General features: G+C 44.3%; 1 protein-coding gene across 1 annotated transcript in view; it reads left to right on the top strand.

Annotated features, from left to right (window-relative positions):
* RYR3 (ryanodine receptor 3) overlaps positions 1-17,641 on the top strand; it is a 505,740-nt gene that overhangs the window by 433,428 nt on the left and 54,671 nt on the right. The window contains exons 65-69 of the mRNA XM_004751026.3: positions 39-169; positions 6,153-6,473; positions 8,854-9,094; positions 16,018-16,105; positions 16,211-16,303. Coding sequence (XP_004751083.2) covers positions 39-169; positions 6,153-6,473; positions 8,854-9,094; positions 16,018-16,105; positions 16,211-16,303 — 874 coding nt within the window. The remainder of the gene's footprint in view (positions 1-38; positions 170-6,152; positions 6,474-8,853; positions 9,095-16,017; positions 16,106-16,210; positions 16,304-17,641) is intronic.

Genomic DNA, 17,641 nt, shown 5'->3' with positions numbered 1-17,641 from the left:
GGGTGACACCACTTCTAAATGGACTTCTTTGTTTCTAGGCAACGTCCTGCCCTTGGAGAATGTCTGGCCTCACTGGCAGCTGCCATCCCAGTGGCGTTCCTGGAGCCCACGCTTAATCGCTACAATCCACTCTCGGTCTTCAACACCAAAACCCCCCGGGAGAGGTCTAGTAAGTATCTTCCCTCAGAGGTCACCAACCCATGTGTTGAGAGGAAAGCAGCAAGGAAGGAAGGTCACCCAGGCAGGGAAGAGCAGCCTTGCAGCGCTTTTGGTTTATATACTCTGAGAGGGGGCCAGCAGGTCAAATCTAGGGTCCATGTTGTATGTCTCCATATTACTGGAAAAATGGACACAGGCAAGTTCTTTGTTACCACTATGTTACCACTAGACGTTGGGACTTCAGGACTCTTCTGTAAAATGAGACAGTGTGGTTGATTTCTAAATCCCTTCTATCCTAAAGACTTAGGCTCTCTAGTCTGCCTTGGGCCTTAAGTCCCCTTCTGCACGTGGGGACATGACTTCTTTATTAGTTCTCTCCAGAGTGTCATCATAAGGGGCACATGTGCACTAGTAACCTAATTGTACTTTCTAAGTCCAGGGAGTTGACTGTGTTTCCAAGTATGATAACCATATGTGGTCTATCATTTTAAAAAAGAAAACATAGAAACATACCAACCTCTTATACTGTTGGTGGGAATGCAGGTTGGTGCAGCTACTCTGGAAAACAGTATGGAGATTAGATTCCTCAAGACATTAAAAATAGAGCTACCCTATGACCCAGCAATTGCACTACTAAGTATTTACCCCAAAGATACAGGTATGGTAAAAAGAAGACCATATACACCCCAATGTTCATAGCAACAGTGTCCACAATAGCCAAACTGTGGAAGGGCCCAGATGCCCTTAAACAGACGAATAGATTAAGAAGGTGTGGTTCATATATACAATGGAATATTACCCATCAGAAAGGGTGAATACCTACCATTTACATCGTCGTTGGTGGAACTGGAGCTTATTGGGCTAAGTGAACTAAGTCAGTCAGAGAAAGACAATTGTCATGTGATTTCACTCATATTTGGAGTACAAGAAATAGTGCAGAGGATCATAGGGGAAGAGGGAAAACTGAATGGGAAGAAATCAGAGAGACAAACCATGAAAGATTCTGGACTCTGGGGAACAAATTGAGGTTTACAGAAGGGAGTGGGATGGGGGATGTGGTAACCAGGGGTGATGGACATTAAGGAGAGCATGTGATGCAATGAGCACTGGGTGTTATACACAACTAATGAGTCATTGAACAATATATCAGAAATTAATGATGTACTATATGTTGGCTAATTGAATTTAAATTTAAAAAGGTAGAAAAAAACACCACCAGAAAGGATTGAAATTATATAAGAAAGAGAAGTTAACAGGAGTATTAACATACTAAATTCTAGAACAGCAGTAGGCAGACTATGGCTATGGGCCTAATCTGGGCTGCTGCCTATTTTTGTAAATAGTGTTTTATTGGAATATGGTCTCACTTACTCATTTACATGTTATCTGTGACTGCTTCGGCACTACATAGGAGAGGAAAAAGTAATTTTCTCTCTACTCTTCATTATTGTTGACTGAGAACCCCCCCACCCAATGAAACAGATTAATAGGAGAAAAAATATATATACACTTGAGTACTTATAGGAGCTCACAAAGATATGAAACTCAAGGGTGAGTCCTTCCTATGTGGATAAATTGTGATCCTACTGGAAGTCAATGGAATAGAAGAGATGAGCTTCAAACAAGGGAGCTTGAATCATGCTTGTAATCCAACTAGAAAGAACTATAATGATTTGATGTAACATGAAGCAGAAATTACCATATCATGAGACTAGTCAATATTAAGGAAGAAAAAAGTACACTAAATCATTTCAAACCAGAACCTGTTCTATTCAGAACCAATATTCTCTGAAAATATTGATAGACACTAATAGTAGATGTTACTGTCTATCAATATTTTCAGAAAATATTTGTTCTTAGTATTGATTAGTCCCATGGTGTGGTAATTTCTGGCACATTCCTCTGTCACCTTCTTTTCTCCATGTAAGAATGTAGAGCGCTAAGCCACAGTGGCTCTATTCCCACCTGCTTCTCATTATTTCAGATAAAGAAGCACATTGCCCCCAGAAATGCTGACCAGGGCAATTTAGACAAGGCCACTTAATGAATTTCTGGTCCCAATCGCAAATAAATACAGTGGAGACTAGTGTTCTCAAAGTTAGTCAGGAAAGAGACATTGCCCAGCTGCTTCAGCTTGCTAGAGTCTCCTGTGACTTCTCTAAGTTAAATTCCCACCCCCTCTCAGCTGCCCCTCACCCTTTCTCCCCTAGCAGAAATATATCTCTAATCTTGTTTTTCTCTGCCCTTTCCGGATACCGTATGAGTCATATCTTGCAGCTCGCTCGGGAGCTGAGCAACTGCACAGGCTCTGGTTGAGAAAGAGCTGTGACATCCGTAAACATAGGCCAGCCCAAGTGTTGCTCCACAGCTCCAAAGGGACATGGGCCCAATCAAGACAGTGCTAGATATTTATCCATCTATTCTTCTCCGGCTGTGATTGAGGAGATCTTGTGTCTCTGTCTGACCAGTGTGTAGAGCTGTGCCTTGGGAAATGGACTTCCTCTGCTCTTGAGCTCATAGATGTACAATAGCAGACAGAATGAGGACTTGAGAAAGATGGAGGAAGTCCTAGATGAGCTTTGGGAAGGAAGGGCACGACACTGTCCCATTGTTCTTCTCAAGGGCTATTAGAAATATGTTCCTTCTTACTTCATGTACTTTACCTTTATTTAACAAGACATATCCATAAATGAAAAATAAGTATCAATCACTGCATACTCCACAGGGAAGAAAAGAGAGAAGAATGTGATTAGAGATGACATAGTTTTTCATCCATCAGTGACACACTGTGGGGTGTGCCTAAGTCCCCTGAGCCCATGGTTTCAATCATTCAGTTAATCAACAGAGGGAGCGCTGACCATGTATGTGGCTCTTGAAAAGTAGAGTGTACATGAATATGTATTCTGGCATAATCGGGTTTGCCTGGAGCCAGAGGATGACTGATGGCTTAATGGAATCTAAGAAGGTAGACTTCATTCATTAAATGAAGTGAGTGGACTGAGGGACCAAGATGAAGGAGGGGTGGGTAGGGTGACAAATGATGTGAGCCTTTAGTTTAGAAATATAATATGAGCTGACTTATTAAGGGTTCAGTCCATCGGACATTTTTATTAATTGACAGTTGGTGTTTTGCCAGCAGTTACTCATATTAGTAACTGTGTTATAAGACCCTGGAGCATTTTCTGATTCATCCAGAAATTATGAAGATAAGCCTAGAAAAGGCTTAATACTGGGTATCTTCCAAGTATTCAAAATTAGTTAACCCTCTGGTTACGCATGGCAGTGGTCTGTTAATTAGATATTAAATAAGATAACCTAGTCTCCAGCCAGTTTATTTCCAGACCCTTATTGAGTGGTCCTCCAGAAAGAGCAGGAGGTCCCGTTCCCATGTCAGCTGGCTGCCTACACAAAGAGGTGGTACTCTCTGATGCCTCCTCCTTGGGGAAGGGCTGCTTGGTAAAGAAAATTGGACTTGAGAACCTTACGCAGTGGTTCTCAAACTCTAGCATACATCAGAATCATGCAGAAGACTTATTAAGACAAATATTGCTGAGTCCCTACCCCTAGAGTTTCTAACTTAGCAAAGCTGGATTCCGGTCCTAATGAGTTTCCCAGGTGATACAGCTGCTACTGGTGGGAGGACCGCAGTTTGGGAACCACTGATGTAGAAGGTGAGAGGACAATGTGTTTAAATGATAACCCCAACAGTCTTGTGTTGGATTCCAACAGGACTCAGCTGAGGCTGTGTTTCAGGTACATAACTCAGCAGTCTTCATCCTATGAGTTTATTATGTGGCGTTTGAAGCATAATACACCATCTGAATCACAAATGTTTCTTTCACTCAAGGACCAATTACCTATAAATTACTTTTAAAGGTCATTACAATGATTACAGGGCAGCACCCTGAAGCAACTCTTTTCTTAGGTAGGGGAGAAAAGTGCCCATGAGGTATGGTGATGTATTGTCATCACCATACATGGTGATGTATTGTCAGTGTGACATGTAAAACAAACACACACACACACACACACACACACACACACACACACACAATTGATTATCTGAGAGCAAACAGCTGTGAACTTCAGCGGCATCCATGGCCGTTGGCACTGGTCTGTGTGCTGGGTTTCAAGACAGAAGTCTTGACTTCTCTGTCTACAACTCCTGGTATGCGTAAATTGGTTTTGTTTGGGAGGCTCCTGCAGACCCCCATTTCGATGCCCCCCCCATGATGGTGGTTCTGCTACAAGGTACAGGAGATGGTCTTTGCCTGGGATCCACATTGGGAGTAGACCACATCCGACCCACAGAATTCCCTTCCCCTGTAAATCAAAGGAGCATCCCATTCTTTGGCTTTCATGCTATTAATCCTTTGAATTGTCTGGATTTTAAAGGACATTGGTCCCTTCATGCCTTCCACTTTAGTGACAGCAGCAGGAGGTCATGGCTAGCCAAAGAACGTGGGGCCTGCCCCATAGCAAGGAGGCTCCTGTGTGTCCTTTGCTTGCAACTGCTCATGCCATCCAACACACCTGCTGGTTTCAGCCACAGACCCATCGTCTCCAAGCCAGCCAGCCAGCCTTGCTCCACATCTCCGCTCCAGAAAGTACAATCAAGGGAGAAACCAAAACCAGTGTTCCTAAAGGCCACAGAATTTGCTGTGACCTCTCTTATTCATTAATCCTTCAATGCCCACATACCTAAAATCTTGAGGAGGGAGACTTCTAGCCCACAATGACCCCAGTGGCACAGGGCCTACAGGTATAACCCAGTTCACAAAAGATAACATTTTATCTGAGGTCTTCTGCTTTGTCCTTAGAAATCCGTGAGAACTTTGTTTTTTTTCTCCAAATATCAGAAATATTTTCCTCAAGTCATCTAGTGAAACTGATGTTCCAGAAAAGTGTTCCACATTTGCTTATGGCTTCTCAGATTCCCTGGCCCCCTGCTTTGGCCACATGTGAGAAGTTTGGCCTGCGGGTAGAGTTTGCCTATGATCCCTGTCCAGGTCTGGGTTGACCCAACCCAGGCAGGTGGGGGCAGGGGACGGTGGTTAAAGGAGACAGAGCTCTGGGCCCGGGCTTCTTTCAGAGTCCTTGTTATCTTCTTATCCATCAGGAACTTTGGGATACTGCTGGTGTCTCCTCCTATCTTGTCCTGTCTTTTCACTTAAGTGAAACAGGACATGTAGCCCCTGGCTGCTGTTTGCGATTCTTATATCCAACAACCTTCCTTGGTTTCATGTTGAACTTCATCTGTCACTGCGTTGACCTGTCTGTCCATGGCCAGTGGAGTGACCGCAGTCTTCAGTGAAAGGAAAAGATGGGGTTTACTCACTCTTCCTTGCACAGAAGCCTTCACAAACAAAAAGGTTTAGGTGCCTGACAGGTGGCCTTAGCACCTGTCACCTCATGAGTAACTTCTGTGGTAAATGCAGTCATTAACACAAGTGTAATTGTTTTCTCCCCCAAAATCTCAATCAGATGGAAAGTAATGTTGTCTCTGGTCCAGCTGAAGGAATATTTGATGAGAGGGGTTTCTTTTCTTTTTCCAAACAGTACGGAGATCCAGGTGACTGAACTATGAGGTTTCACCTAAACACAGAGTAGGTGCTTTTCTCCATCTAGTATCACCTTTTCTGCCATGCATGTGGTAAGACAGAAAGGGAAAATCCCAAGAGATAGGCTGCATCTCAGGGAAGTCTTAGGAGGTGTCTCTCACCTGTCTCTGTTATGCTCCTTTGGCCTTAAGTTGAAGCGTTTTAATCAAGTATGGCTTCCAGGAAGCCAACCCAGCCTCTGGAAGCTGTCATCTTTACACAGACACCTGGATGACAGAAGCTCCCCCACATCCAGTGCTCACTCAACTGAGGCTTGAGGGTGACTGCTTAAAGTCTAAAAGACCAGAGGAAGGGTAGGACGGATAGAATGGGTTGCATTATTTGTGCTTTTGAATTCCTGTGCCTGTGTTCTCCCTGTACCCCCTTGGTCAGTTCTGGGCATGCCGGACACAGTGGAAGAGATGTGTCCTGACATCCCGCAGCTGGAAGGCCTGATGAAGGAGATCAGCGACCTGGCTGAGTCAGGGGCCCGGTACACAGAGATGCCCCACGTCATCGAGGTGATCTTGCCCATGCTCTGCAACTACCTGTCCTACTGGTGGGAGCGGGGGCCTGAGCACCTGCCCCCCAGCACAGGGCCCTGGTGCACCAAGGTCACATCTGAACACCTCAGTGTCATCCTGGGAAACATTCTGAAAATCATCAACAACAACCTGGGCATCGATGAGGCGTCCTGGATGAAACGTATCGCAGGTACCACAAATGCCTCTTCCCCCCCCCCACCTGTTCCCCCAGGCCTGCATTCTCTTTTCATCTCTCAGTCGATCTCTAAACTAGTCTCCCTCCCCCTCTTAGTTAGTTCCCAGGAAAAAGTTACCCCCCCTGGAGAGCCTCCTGGAGCAAATGCTCCTGTCTCCTCCCAGCTCAGCCAGGTCCCTCGCATCTCCAGGAAGCCCTTCTCCATACACTCTGCTTGGCTCAGATGTTCATTGCTTTATTCACTTTTGGTACTTAATCATCTTGTTTGCTCCTTGAGTAATAACTGTCCATAGTTTCCCCATAAGTGCTCCTGTGTGTTCTGTACACGTATTAGACTCACTCCATTTTGAGCTGTACTGCAAGTTGCCACCATTTGTATTTCATGTTATACTTTCTAAGACACTCCCTACGTTAGGTTCCCAACAGCATCATTTTGGGTTTTTTGGGTTTTCATTTCAGTATTCCTCTAGATCTCCTCACATGTAGTAGTCTCTTAATGAATTTTGTTACCTGATTTTCTATTCATGAAGCAACCCTAAAAGAAAGAAAAAAGAAAAAGGAAAGACTTCAAAAAGGAATGACCACACTTCCCACAGTCAGGAAATCATGAATATTTAGTGTCTTCTGTGTCAAAGCAGAGTCCAAGGGGACAAAAGCCAAGGCAAGGTCATTGTTTTTGATGGACCCACAGCATGTAGACAACTCTGTGGTAGCCATTCACCCACGCCACCTCCTGGACCAGGAAACACAGGGGCTGCACCAAAGGGAGCTATTAGCCCAACCCTAGATATTTACCTTCCTGGACAAATGAGGAGGTATTTCTCTGCAAGACCAGGGAAGAAAAGTTTCCACCCCCTTCCTGTCTCTGCAATGAACTGAGCTCAGAATGATAAATATTCTAGGTGCTCATAGCTACTAAATAGCGCAGGCCTCTGTGAACGTATGAGTAAATAAAATTGACGTTCCTTTCTTACCTATTAGCCCAAGAATATTGCCAAGAAAATAGCCGAAGAAAAACCGCAAGACACTTTGTTAAGAAGCTCTACTTTGTAGTTCATAAGGGATTCAGGGAAGTAAGGAGCTGGAAGGACGGGCTCCCTCAGCTCCCTAGAGGGGCAGAGAAGAGCGATGGCCTAGCTCAAAAGGCACAGGGGGCAAGTGGACTCACCCTGTTATTCCACAGGGTATGCCGGTCTCAGGCGCCACCTAATTGCTGGTACTGAAACAAAGTCGATTTTAAGCTGTAAGCCCAACTCACCCACATCTGGAATAGCCTTTCTGATTCTGGGGCATGAGCAGAAGCTTGCCTCAGGGCTAGGCGGGTGTTTGGCTTCTTGGATAGTGCCCCTCTGCAGGTAGCTGCCTCCACCTCCTCCTTCTACAATGGTCATTGCTGAAGGGAAAAAATAAGGCAGTGAGATTTAAACAAAACAAAACAAAAACAAAACAGTGCCAGATGTAGGCTATTTCCAACTGAAATGCCCCCCAGCTAAAGAAACTTTGAAAGGCACAAAACACAGAGCATGTTGGCAGTAGTTGGTGGCTCTTACCAATTTTATTTCACTTAATTTTTTTATAATTACTCTGATTCTGATCTTTATGATCAAGTAGACCAAGAGGATACTTTGTTTAAGAAACAGGGTGAGGTGTATAGGTAGGTATTCTCTTGAAGAGGGCCAGAATCCCAGTCCCAAACCCCGCTGATTGCTGTGTCTGCTCTTTGACTGCCGGTGGCCACCCCAGCCTCTCTCTCTCTCTCTCTCTCTCTCTCTCTCGGTCGTTATACCCGATGATTGTTTGTCCTCTTCAGGGCCCAGAGGAGCCCCCAGGCAGTGAGGTAGCAGTTCTCAAGCATTGGGGGACTGAGAACTGTGGTTGGATTAGTGTATTTTTAACAGCAGATTTTTCTGTACAGTAAAATAGTACCATAAACCATAGTACCAGAAAATAGTACCAGAAACCATAGTACTAAGTGCCTACTCTTGGCTCAGCCCAGTGCTGCTTATTGGGAGGGGAAAAGGCTCCATTCAAGGAATTTATAATCTAGTTAGTGAGCCCAAACTAGACAGACATCCTGAAACTAGGTGATGAGGAGCTAGGAGGTGTGGCCAACGCCAGGCATGCATGAGGAGTGCTGGGGCAGCCGGGCTCCCTGCGGCCCAGACAAGCAGAACAGGAGTAGGGAACCTGCCCCTGACTTGTGGCTTTGTGAGAAAGAAATAAGTGCCTAGGGGGCAATTAAGGAAGGGAACAGGGCAGGGCTGTCCTGAGTCCACGGAATGTCACAGCCTTGCCTTTCAGTCTCCCTAATTTCCTTTTTATCCATTGCCCTAATGTGTGAAATGAGGGGGAGGCCTTTTGTTTGCCGACGCAGTGTATGCCCAGCCGATCATCAGCAAAGCCCGGCCAGACCTGCTGAAAAGCCACTTCATCCCAACTCTGGAGAAGCTGAAGAAAAAGGCGGTAAAGACTGTGCAGGAGGAGGAGCAGCTGAAAGCCGACACCAAGGGAGACACTCAGGAGGCGGAGCTCCTCATCCTGGATGAGTTTGCGGTCCTCTGCAGAGACCTCTATGCCTTCTACCCCATGCTGATCCGTTATGTGGACAACAACAGGTACTTGGGAGAGCTGGGGCTGCCTATCCACAGGATGGAAATGGTGGTGTTGGGTTGGGTTATAGGCGAAGTGGGGAGGTCACAGCATCCACCGTCAGTCACCCCTCCCCCTCCGAACAAAGTCCCTGGTGAAGGACCTCTGGACAGTGCTTTGCTTGGCCAGTTATTCTGTATGGTCAGTGCCGAGGCCACACCTTCATCCTCACATGCTACCGTAGGTCAGAGGGAGTTGGTCAAACAGGGCCTGCAGTGACCCACTTCTTCCTCTCTCTCAGCAGAGCTCTGACATGTATTCATTCAACAGAGGTTACCGTGCGTCAGGCACTGTTCTAGGCATTGGGGGAGGGAGGCATGAACACAGCAGACATGTTTAGCCGAAGGGCTTTTATCACGGCAGGGAAGTGGTGCACACAGACCAAAAACAAAATAAGAACTTGATACACTTTCCTCATATAAGTAAATTATGCAAAGTAAGGTAAGGAGAATTAGGAGTGCCAGAGTGGGGTGGAGTCACAGGCTTAAATAGAACATTAACTGAGAAACAGTATTTGAGCAAAGATCTGAAAGACATGAAGCAGGTAACCATGCGGGGTTATATTCCCAGGAAGAGGGGACATGTGGGGTTAGCCTTGTGGAAGGAAATTGTTAGGGTGTTCAGAGGATCATCAGAGGCCAGTGTAGCTGGAGGAGAGTGAGGAGTAGGGAGAGTGGTAGGAGATGTTGGAAAAACAACATGGGACCAAGAGTGTAGGGCTTCGGAGGCCACTGGGAAGATTCTGGCCTTTATTCTGAATGGGATGAGAAGTTGTCAGAAGTTTTGAGCCACTCTGTAATATGATCTGATTCACTTTTTTTGTTGAGATTTTATTTATTTATTTGAGAGAGAAAACACGAGTAGGGGGAGGGACAAAGGGAGAGGGAGAAGCGGACTCCCCGCTGAGCAGGGAGCTGAGCCCCACCCCTCACTGCAGGCTCAGTCCCAGGACCCTGGGGTCATGATCTGAGTTACCAAGGAACCCGGATCTAATTCACTTTTTGAGTACGTGGCAAGATACGGAGGCAAATAAGGGGGTGAGGAGACTAGTTGGGTGGTTCATGGTGATCCCATCATAGAACTAACTAATGGGGATTCTTAGAGACAGCACCAGCTAATGATTCCCAGGACCTGGGAGGAAGTGGGGTTACTAGGAAGCAACTGCTTAATTGAACAGGAGTTTCTTTTGGAGCCCTGAAAGTGTTTCAGAAACTAGACAGTGACAGTGGCCGCCCAAGTTTGTGAATGTACTAAGCGTCACTAAGGGCAAATTTTGTATGTATTTTTCCACAATAAAAAAGAAAAAAAGTTTTGATGGTTGAGTCCAGGGTGGTTGCAATGAAGGTTGACCCAAGATGTCAGATTCCAGGTCTGTTTTAAAGGTAGAGCCCTTTGGACTTCCAGATTGGGAATGAGAGAAGGAAGAGAGCCAAAGATGATTCTGCACAAATGGAAAGATGGAGTTTCCAGCCATTGAGTTGAGGAAGATTGTGGGTACAGACATTTTTTAGGGGGAGATCTGGAAATCACTTTTGAACATGTTAAACCTGGGTTGCCTATTCAATATAAAAATGAAAATGTTGAGTGGGCAGTTGAATATATGAGTCCAGAGTTCAGGAGAGGGTTCTGACATAGACATGGGAATTTGGGAGTCGATAACATATTGGAGAACATGAGACTGGATGAGAGAAGGGATTGAGGGGAAGAGACAGGAGTTCCAAGGACCTAGCCCTTTTGCTCTCCAACATCAAGGGATCAGGCAGGAGAGGAGGAACCAGTTGGTTGAGGCTGAGAAGGGACAAGCAGTGAGATGGGAGGAAACTGACAGAATGTTGTGTCCTGGGTGCCAACTTCACAAAGTGTTGCCAGGAGGAAAGAATGATGAGTAAATGTTATCGGTAATCTTGACAGGAGCAGTTTCGATGGAGCAATGAGGGGGGGGGGGGCCTCTTCGCAGTGAGCTGGAAGAGAATGAGAGAAAAGGACTTGGAGACAGCAGCACAGTCCATTTGTGCAAGGAATTTTACCACAAAGGGAACAGAAGTAAGATGCTGGCTAGAGGCAGAAGTAAGCTCAGGAGAAGAGTTTTGAGGATGTGGGAGACTTGTTAGCTTGTTTCTTTGTTATTGAGAATGATCTAGTTAGAGAAGGGGAAATTTATCATGTAAGAATGAGAGCGAGCATTTCTAAAGCAATGTTCTCTGAGCAGGCAAAGGGTCAGCATTAGAGAGTTTATCCACAAAAAGAATCAGGAGGGCAGGGAGTTTGGGTGCTGATGCTGGTACACACACACACACACACACACACACACACACACTTTCTCTCTCTCTCTCTCTCTCTCTCTATATATATATATATATATATATATATATATGGGTCTCCAGGAGTCCTTTTCTGATTGCTTCCATTTTCTCAGCGCTGTAGGAAGTAAGATCATCAGCTGAGAATGAGGATGGGGAGATGGTGTGAAGCGGTAGCCAGGGAGAGGGGGAGAGTGGCTGGACCAGGACAGTGTCGTGTGATGACTGGGCATCAGTAAGGGCCCCACTTGAGATCTGTGGTCATGAGTTGAAGGTGAAACCCATCACCAGGTTGTCTTTTTCTCCAGCCAGTTTGCCACCAGGTCCAGGCCCAAAATAGGGAAAGAGTTGGATTTAACCAAAGTTGGGGTTTTTGCAAAGTGAGTATGACAAAGGAAAATGGGCGAGGGAGTTGATGGTGTGTGTCAGAGGGTAATTGTAAAGACTGACTACAGAAGTGAAGCTGGGTGTTGAAGAAAGTGAGGGCATGGGGGTGGGGAGGCTAATGTCTATGGACAGGCAGAAGAATAGGATTGTTGGTCCCAGTTGGGAGCAAGGACCAAATGGGTATTTTTACTATACAATACCCTCTTAAGATTTAAAAGCCTAACATAAATTTGAAAAGGCTCAATTTTAAAATACATCTTGAAAGGACCTAGGAATATTTGGGAGAGCCTTGCTAACTTTTGAGTATGCCATTCTGTCGTGGGCAGGAAATGGGTCTGAAGAAGCCCATTTTAGCATTTAGCTTATAAGGTAAATTGTGTTTCCTATACAATTGTCTTAAACAATTGATTACTTATATTATTTAGCATTTGAAAATAAATACCTTACACATACTATATAATATAATCTCTTACCTGTCTGTGGGAGACTTCATTCTCTCAAAAGAAACCCTGCTTTAAGGAGCATGGTTGGCATCATTTCCGATAACATAATGACATTCGTGGTTAGAGAGGGAATTTGTCAGAGTTTTAGGTAAAAACAAAAATGAAAGCAGAGTAAGGTTGCTCCTAGAATAGCTCTTTAATTGCATTTGTCACTATTGATGATCAAGACTCAAGATAGAGTGTGTTCTACTTCCACAGTGTTTGACAGTTGCTAAAAATGGCAATGTCAGAGAGTCTTTGAGATCATCATTAATTCATTCATCCCCACGTTTCAACCCACTCTTCCCTGAACACCAGAGAATGATATGGCCACCCGAATGCAGCTTAGAAATACTTCTTCTTATGTGTCTGCCTTTACCATTTTGGGGTACTTTCTTCACCAAAAGAATCACTGGCTTGGAAGTATGGGACTGTGGAGTTGGCAGGAAATATAGGACTCACCTCATCTTACCTGTAACTGGATGAGTAAATACCCCCTTCCTTTTTCCTGGCAGCGCATTTCTTACCTATGATTATCTACTGCACTTCTAGATAACAGAGACTTGCAGGAGTGGCCTCTGCTCTAGTTTCAGACAGTTCAAATGGTTCTTTCAGGAGTCAGCTCTGTGACTTTGCTCTGACTTTGCTCTTCAGAGCCTCACAAAGCTGTTCCAGTCTCTCCTGTGGCAGCTCTTTAAGCTGCCATCTTGTCGTGTCCTCCCCGCTGTTCTTCCTCATCCTGGTAAACCTTTCTACATCCTTCAGCCCAGTCATGGCACCATTTCAAGTTTCTTCGCCCTCTGGAACACTGATCTGAACAGAAGCTCCTGTTGTTCAGTGATCAGCCTGAAACTGATCCCGAATGAGAAGAACTCTGGGTATAGTGAGTTCAGAACTGGGCAAATCCACTATCTCCTCGTGCAGGAGCTGTGTGAGCGCAGGTTAAACAGATGTCTCTGCATGAGGCAACGGCTTCTCAGCTTCCTTTCTGGTAGTCAGGAACACTCAGAACACAGAAATGAATGACTAAACAGTGTGATTGGGGGTGAAAACCCATCTCTCAGGCTGCTGAAGGGAATCAGAGTGAATCCTCTGCAGTGACCACTTTCGGCTGTGTCCTCGGCAGGATACTTAGGAACAAGGTTGAGATAAGCTTTTAGCTCTAACTCAGACGACCTGACCATGAAGTCATAGGAATACAGCTTTCCTTTCTTTCAAAGCCTCATCACTGGCTTTCCTTTCTTTGAAAACCTGCTAACTTGCCTTTTTGAAAATGAAATCTCTCTTTACTCTTGTGATCATCCAAGGTTTGATTCTTGCATTTGTTGTTTTCTGTTAATATGCTCAGTGATTTCATTCACTTGTGTTGCTTCAAGCATCACCCTCTGCAGATCACTGCCTCTAAACCCAACCTTCTTCTCCACCTATAGCCTTGCATTTACCAACTGCCTTTTGGAAGCATGCAGGGAAGATGACAAAGGAGACCCAGATATCCATGTAGTACCTTCAAAAGGATCAAGTGGCTGGATATGGAGAGAGATCTGGATTCTGGGAGATCGGGAGCAGGCAGGGGATGAGCCTGGCTGTACCATGGGGACAGACAGGAAAAGATATGGGCAAATAAAAGAGGTGAGGTCAGAATCTTCTTTTCACCTGCAAATACCAGAGAGGTGCAGAGTTTGTGTGCCTGGGGAAACATATAATGAGATATTCTTCATTCACATAACACTCGGAACCTGAAGAAATAACCTCACTAGAAATAAAGGATGAAAATATACCTCCTAGAAGAAGAAGGTATGAAAAAAAAATTCATTCATTGGAAACTGCCTTCCTATGGAAGGCAAAGGGATCAGAATCCTCATCAGTCTTCTGTGAGGGAACATTGACCTCACCTGTTGTTTTCAGGGCTCCTGCTGCTCATGTACCTTGTGGCTGTACTTTGCCTTGGCTGGAGAGGATGGGACCCCTCATCTCTTCCTGCTTACTTACAAAGCTCATTGAAACCAAAACACTAAGGAATGAACATCTGGCTCTTCTGACAAAACTTGACACTTGATCCTGAAAAATCAATATGAACGAAATAAAAAAGCATTACCAATCTCAAGCCTCAAGTTTGGATTGCATCTGGCTTCTAATAATGGATACTTGATTATAGTGGCTGAGAGAATTTGGAAGTTAAACCTCACAAAGAAGTCCAAAGATACCCATTCCAGGACCAGTACTTCATTAGAGAGACTCATTCTTCTGTCTTCCCATCCTAAACACTGGCTGCCATCTTTGAAGTTACTTTATGGTACAGTGTATAGTGCAATTAGAGTTTGAGCCATCGTATTTTCATTCCAGACAGGAAGCATGAAAGCAACAGGGGGGAGACAAAGGGCATCTTCAGCTATCTGATCCCTTTTTAGAGAGCTTTTCCAGAAGGTCCATCTAACAACGTCCGTTTCCATCTCATTGATCAGAACTTTGTTACACAGCTATCCCAAGGTTGGGTAATGTGCTCTTCAGCAGGCATAATGCCACCCTGAATAAAATGGGCTTTTGTTCCTAAGGAAGAAGAAGAGAATGAGTATGGGGTAGACAGCCCGTTGTGTCTGCCATGCAAAGGCGAGGCTAGTTGAGGTGGAACTCAAGAAATATTAGATAAGAATGTCTGTAAGCCTGGAACTCGGGGCAATAAGAAAGTGAGGAGATGAGCGAAGGGTCCAAAGATGGTCTTGGCCTCATGAGTGTTCCCCTTTCCTCCTTAATCTGGTGCTCTCCATGAATGGGCAGAAGGTATAGGCTGCTCAGGGAAGTTCAGTCTGGTGTCCCAAGGCTTAGGGACCTGGCTGTTGATAGGGACAATAGGTTTTTCAAGCATTCATGAGAACCAGAGTCTTCTTTAACCTAAGAATGATGGTAGATGATTTAACCTCTGCTGTGTTACTCTACACAGATATTTGAAAATGGCAACTCACCCAGCCCTTCCAAAATATAATTTGATTCCAATATGTAAGATACTTAGAAGCAAGACAACTTTCAGGAGATGACTGAATTCTGCTGCAATTTAGCCTTCTTGCTGCCATTGTTGAATTCTTAACCTGGTCTAGTTTTTAATATAAAAAAAAAAAGAAAAAGAAAAAAGAAATGAGTAATGCTATTTATAGGGAATTTCTAAACCATTAAAACACTAAAAACAACAGTGAGAAACATATTGTCTTCCAAATTTCATTCACAAAATTGGCTTTGAGAGGAAAAGGTATGTGGCCTGAAGTGTTTTTAGGGCGCTCCATATTTCAGAGGCTTGACAATGACAGCTTCAGTGACAAGATTACAAGTCATACTGACCGAGACTCTTCTAGTCTTGCAAGCCTCCTGGACTAAAGGAGGCCTATCCCCAGACAGAGTGTAACCTTAATCACCTCATCTGTTTAAAAAAGAAGAAGAAAAAAAAAAAAAAAACCTTTGACAAATTTGAAATGTTTTCCGACATCTGTCTGCAAGGATAATTCTTGAATCCTTTGATAAAATGGGAACAATTATTGTAAGTCCTTCAAAAATATTTACAAACACATGCCTACACACATGTAAGGCGTGCCCTGATATTTAGACTGCCTTCCTGTGGGAATGTAGTTTTATCTGGATAAGTGTGTGTAGCCAATATTGGTATAATTTTTAGTGTAACTGTTTTCCTCATTACTGAATTTCATATGCATATTCATTTGCTTTTCACCTCAGATCTAACTGGCTTAAAAGTCCCAGTGCTGACTCTGACCAGCTCTTCCGCATGGTGGCAGAGGTCTTCATCCTGTGGTGTAAATCTCACGTAAGGAATCTGTGGGCCCCAAACTTAGAGATGGCTGTGAAAGGTACAGACCTCCAAAAACGTTCTTATAATGTTGACTTTTTTTTATCTTCCCCCACAACTTAGAACTTCAAGAGGGAAGAGCAGAATTTTGTGATTCAGAATGAAATTAATAATTTGGCATTTTTAACTGGAGACAGCAAAAGCAAGATGTCGAAAGTAAGTCCATTGAAATCAATTCCAAAGACTTTGATCTTGACCTAAGTTATGTATCTTGGATGTGTGAAGGGATTAGCTCCGTCCTGCATTTAGGTCAAACCACGAGAACCAGCAGTCTCTACTGTTATTTCTTTTGAGAATGAGCCAGAAGAAACTGCTCTCAAATAAGCATGGTCATCACATTTTCTGAATAAATAGCTGTTTGTATGTCAAAAAGTTAAAGTTTCAAGACTTGTCTAAGGCATTCGAGAGGTCTCCCAAACCAAAGCAGCTGTTCATTGTTTTTAAATAGAACTTCTTCTGGCGTAGTGAGCTGCCAAGCTACACACGCCTGGAGCCACCTTTTGATTAACTATGAGGAAACTACCTTGCTTTGACGACTTCGTTAGCACATGTTCTTATAGTAAGCTTGTTTTCCTCCTATCTGGAACATCCAATAGCTGTTTTATTTGAGTTGTACTGACCTCTTAATGCCTTCTGTTTATTTTCCGTGTGGGTTGCTTTCAGAAACCCAAACATCTGTCCATGCCCTGCAGGAATGTTTAAAAGAGAACATACGGGATATCTGTCTGAGAAAGAGAGTAACTTACAGGGAGGAGTGTAGCAGGAATACAGGAGGGGGCCTGCCCACCCCCACCAGCTCCTCTTTAGTTGGCTCTGCACAGGGAGGCTTTGCTATTTGCATTGTAAAGAATTCTCAGACACACTCTCTCAGGTGCATATACATACATACAAGACTTACTTAAATGTGATGTTTTGTTACCAGCTGTTATGGCTTACTCTCAACTCTGTGCGCTTGAGAAGTGTGCCTCAATGAGGGTAGGCTGTATATGTCAAGTGTAAGTGACATGTAACACCTGAGATGTGCGTCTCTCTTGTTGCTGGTACAAGTGCTGCCTTTGAGGAACATGAAGGTGGAGTGTGCATGGGGACCCCTAAGAAGTGAAAAACAGTTTTGGAAAGATGACAGTCAATGACAGCAAAGCCTTTGAAGCATCTTTCCAAATAACCGTTTGGGATGAAGACCTGTGTATAGGAAACCGCAGACAAGGGGCTGGTATAACAACCAAAAATGCAAACTTCAGCACCCAAAAATTCACCACGTGTGCCTAGCTCTGGTCAGCTGCCATCACTCTGAACTTTCCAGCTCTTCCTTTAGCTGTGTTGACACTAACACTTCTTCCAGCATCCCAAAACTGACTCTTAGAGTTTAGAATCTGCTATACACTGCCTAATAAGGTGTGACATATAAAATTGTGCACATACAAAGAGAGATCAGAAGTATATATTCATATTCAAAGGAGTCTTTGGTGCAAAGCAATTTACCTTAAGGTGGAC

This window comes from Mustela putorius, unplaced genomic scaffold, assembly GCF_011764305.1.
Source record: "Mustela putorius furo isolate JIRA1106 unplaced genomic scaffold, ASM1176430v1.1 tig00003898_pilon_pilon_pilon, whole genome shotgun sequence".
NCBI classification, from domain to species: Eukaryota; Metazoa; Chordata; class Mammalia; order Carnivora; family Mustelidae; genus Mustela; species Mustela putorius.
This window is presented reverse-complemented; position numbering and strand designations above follow the sequence as displayed.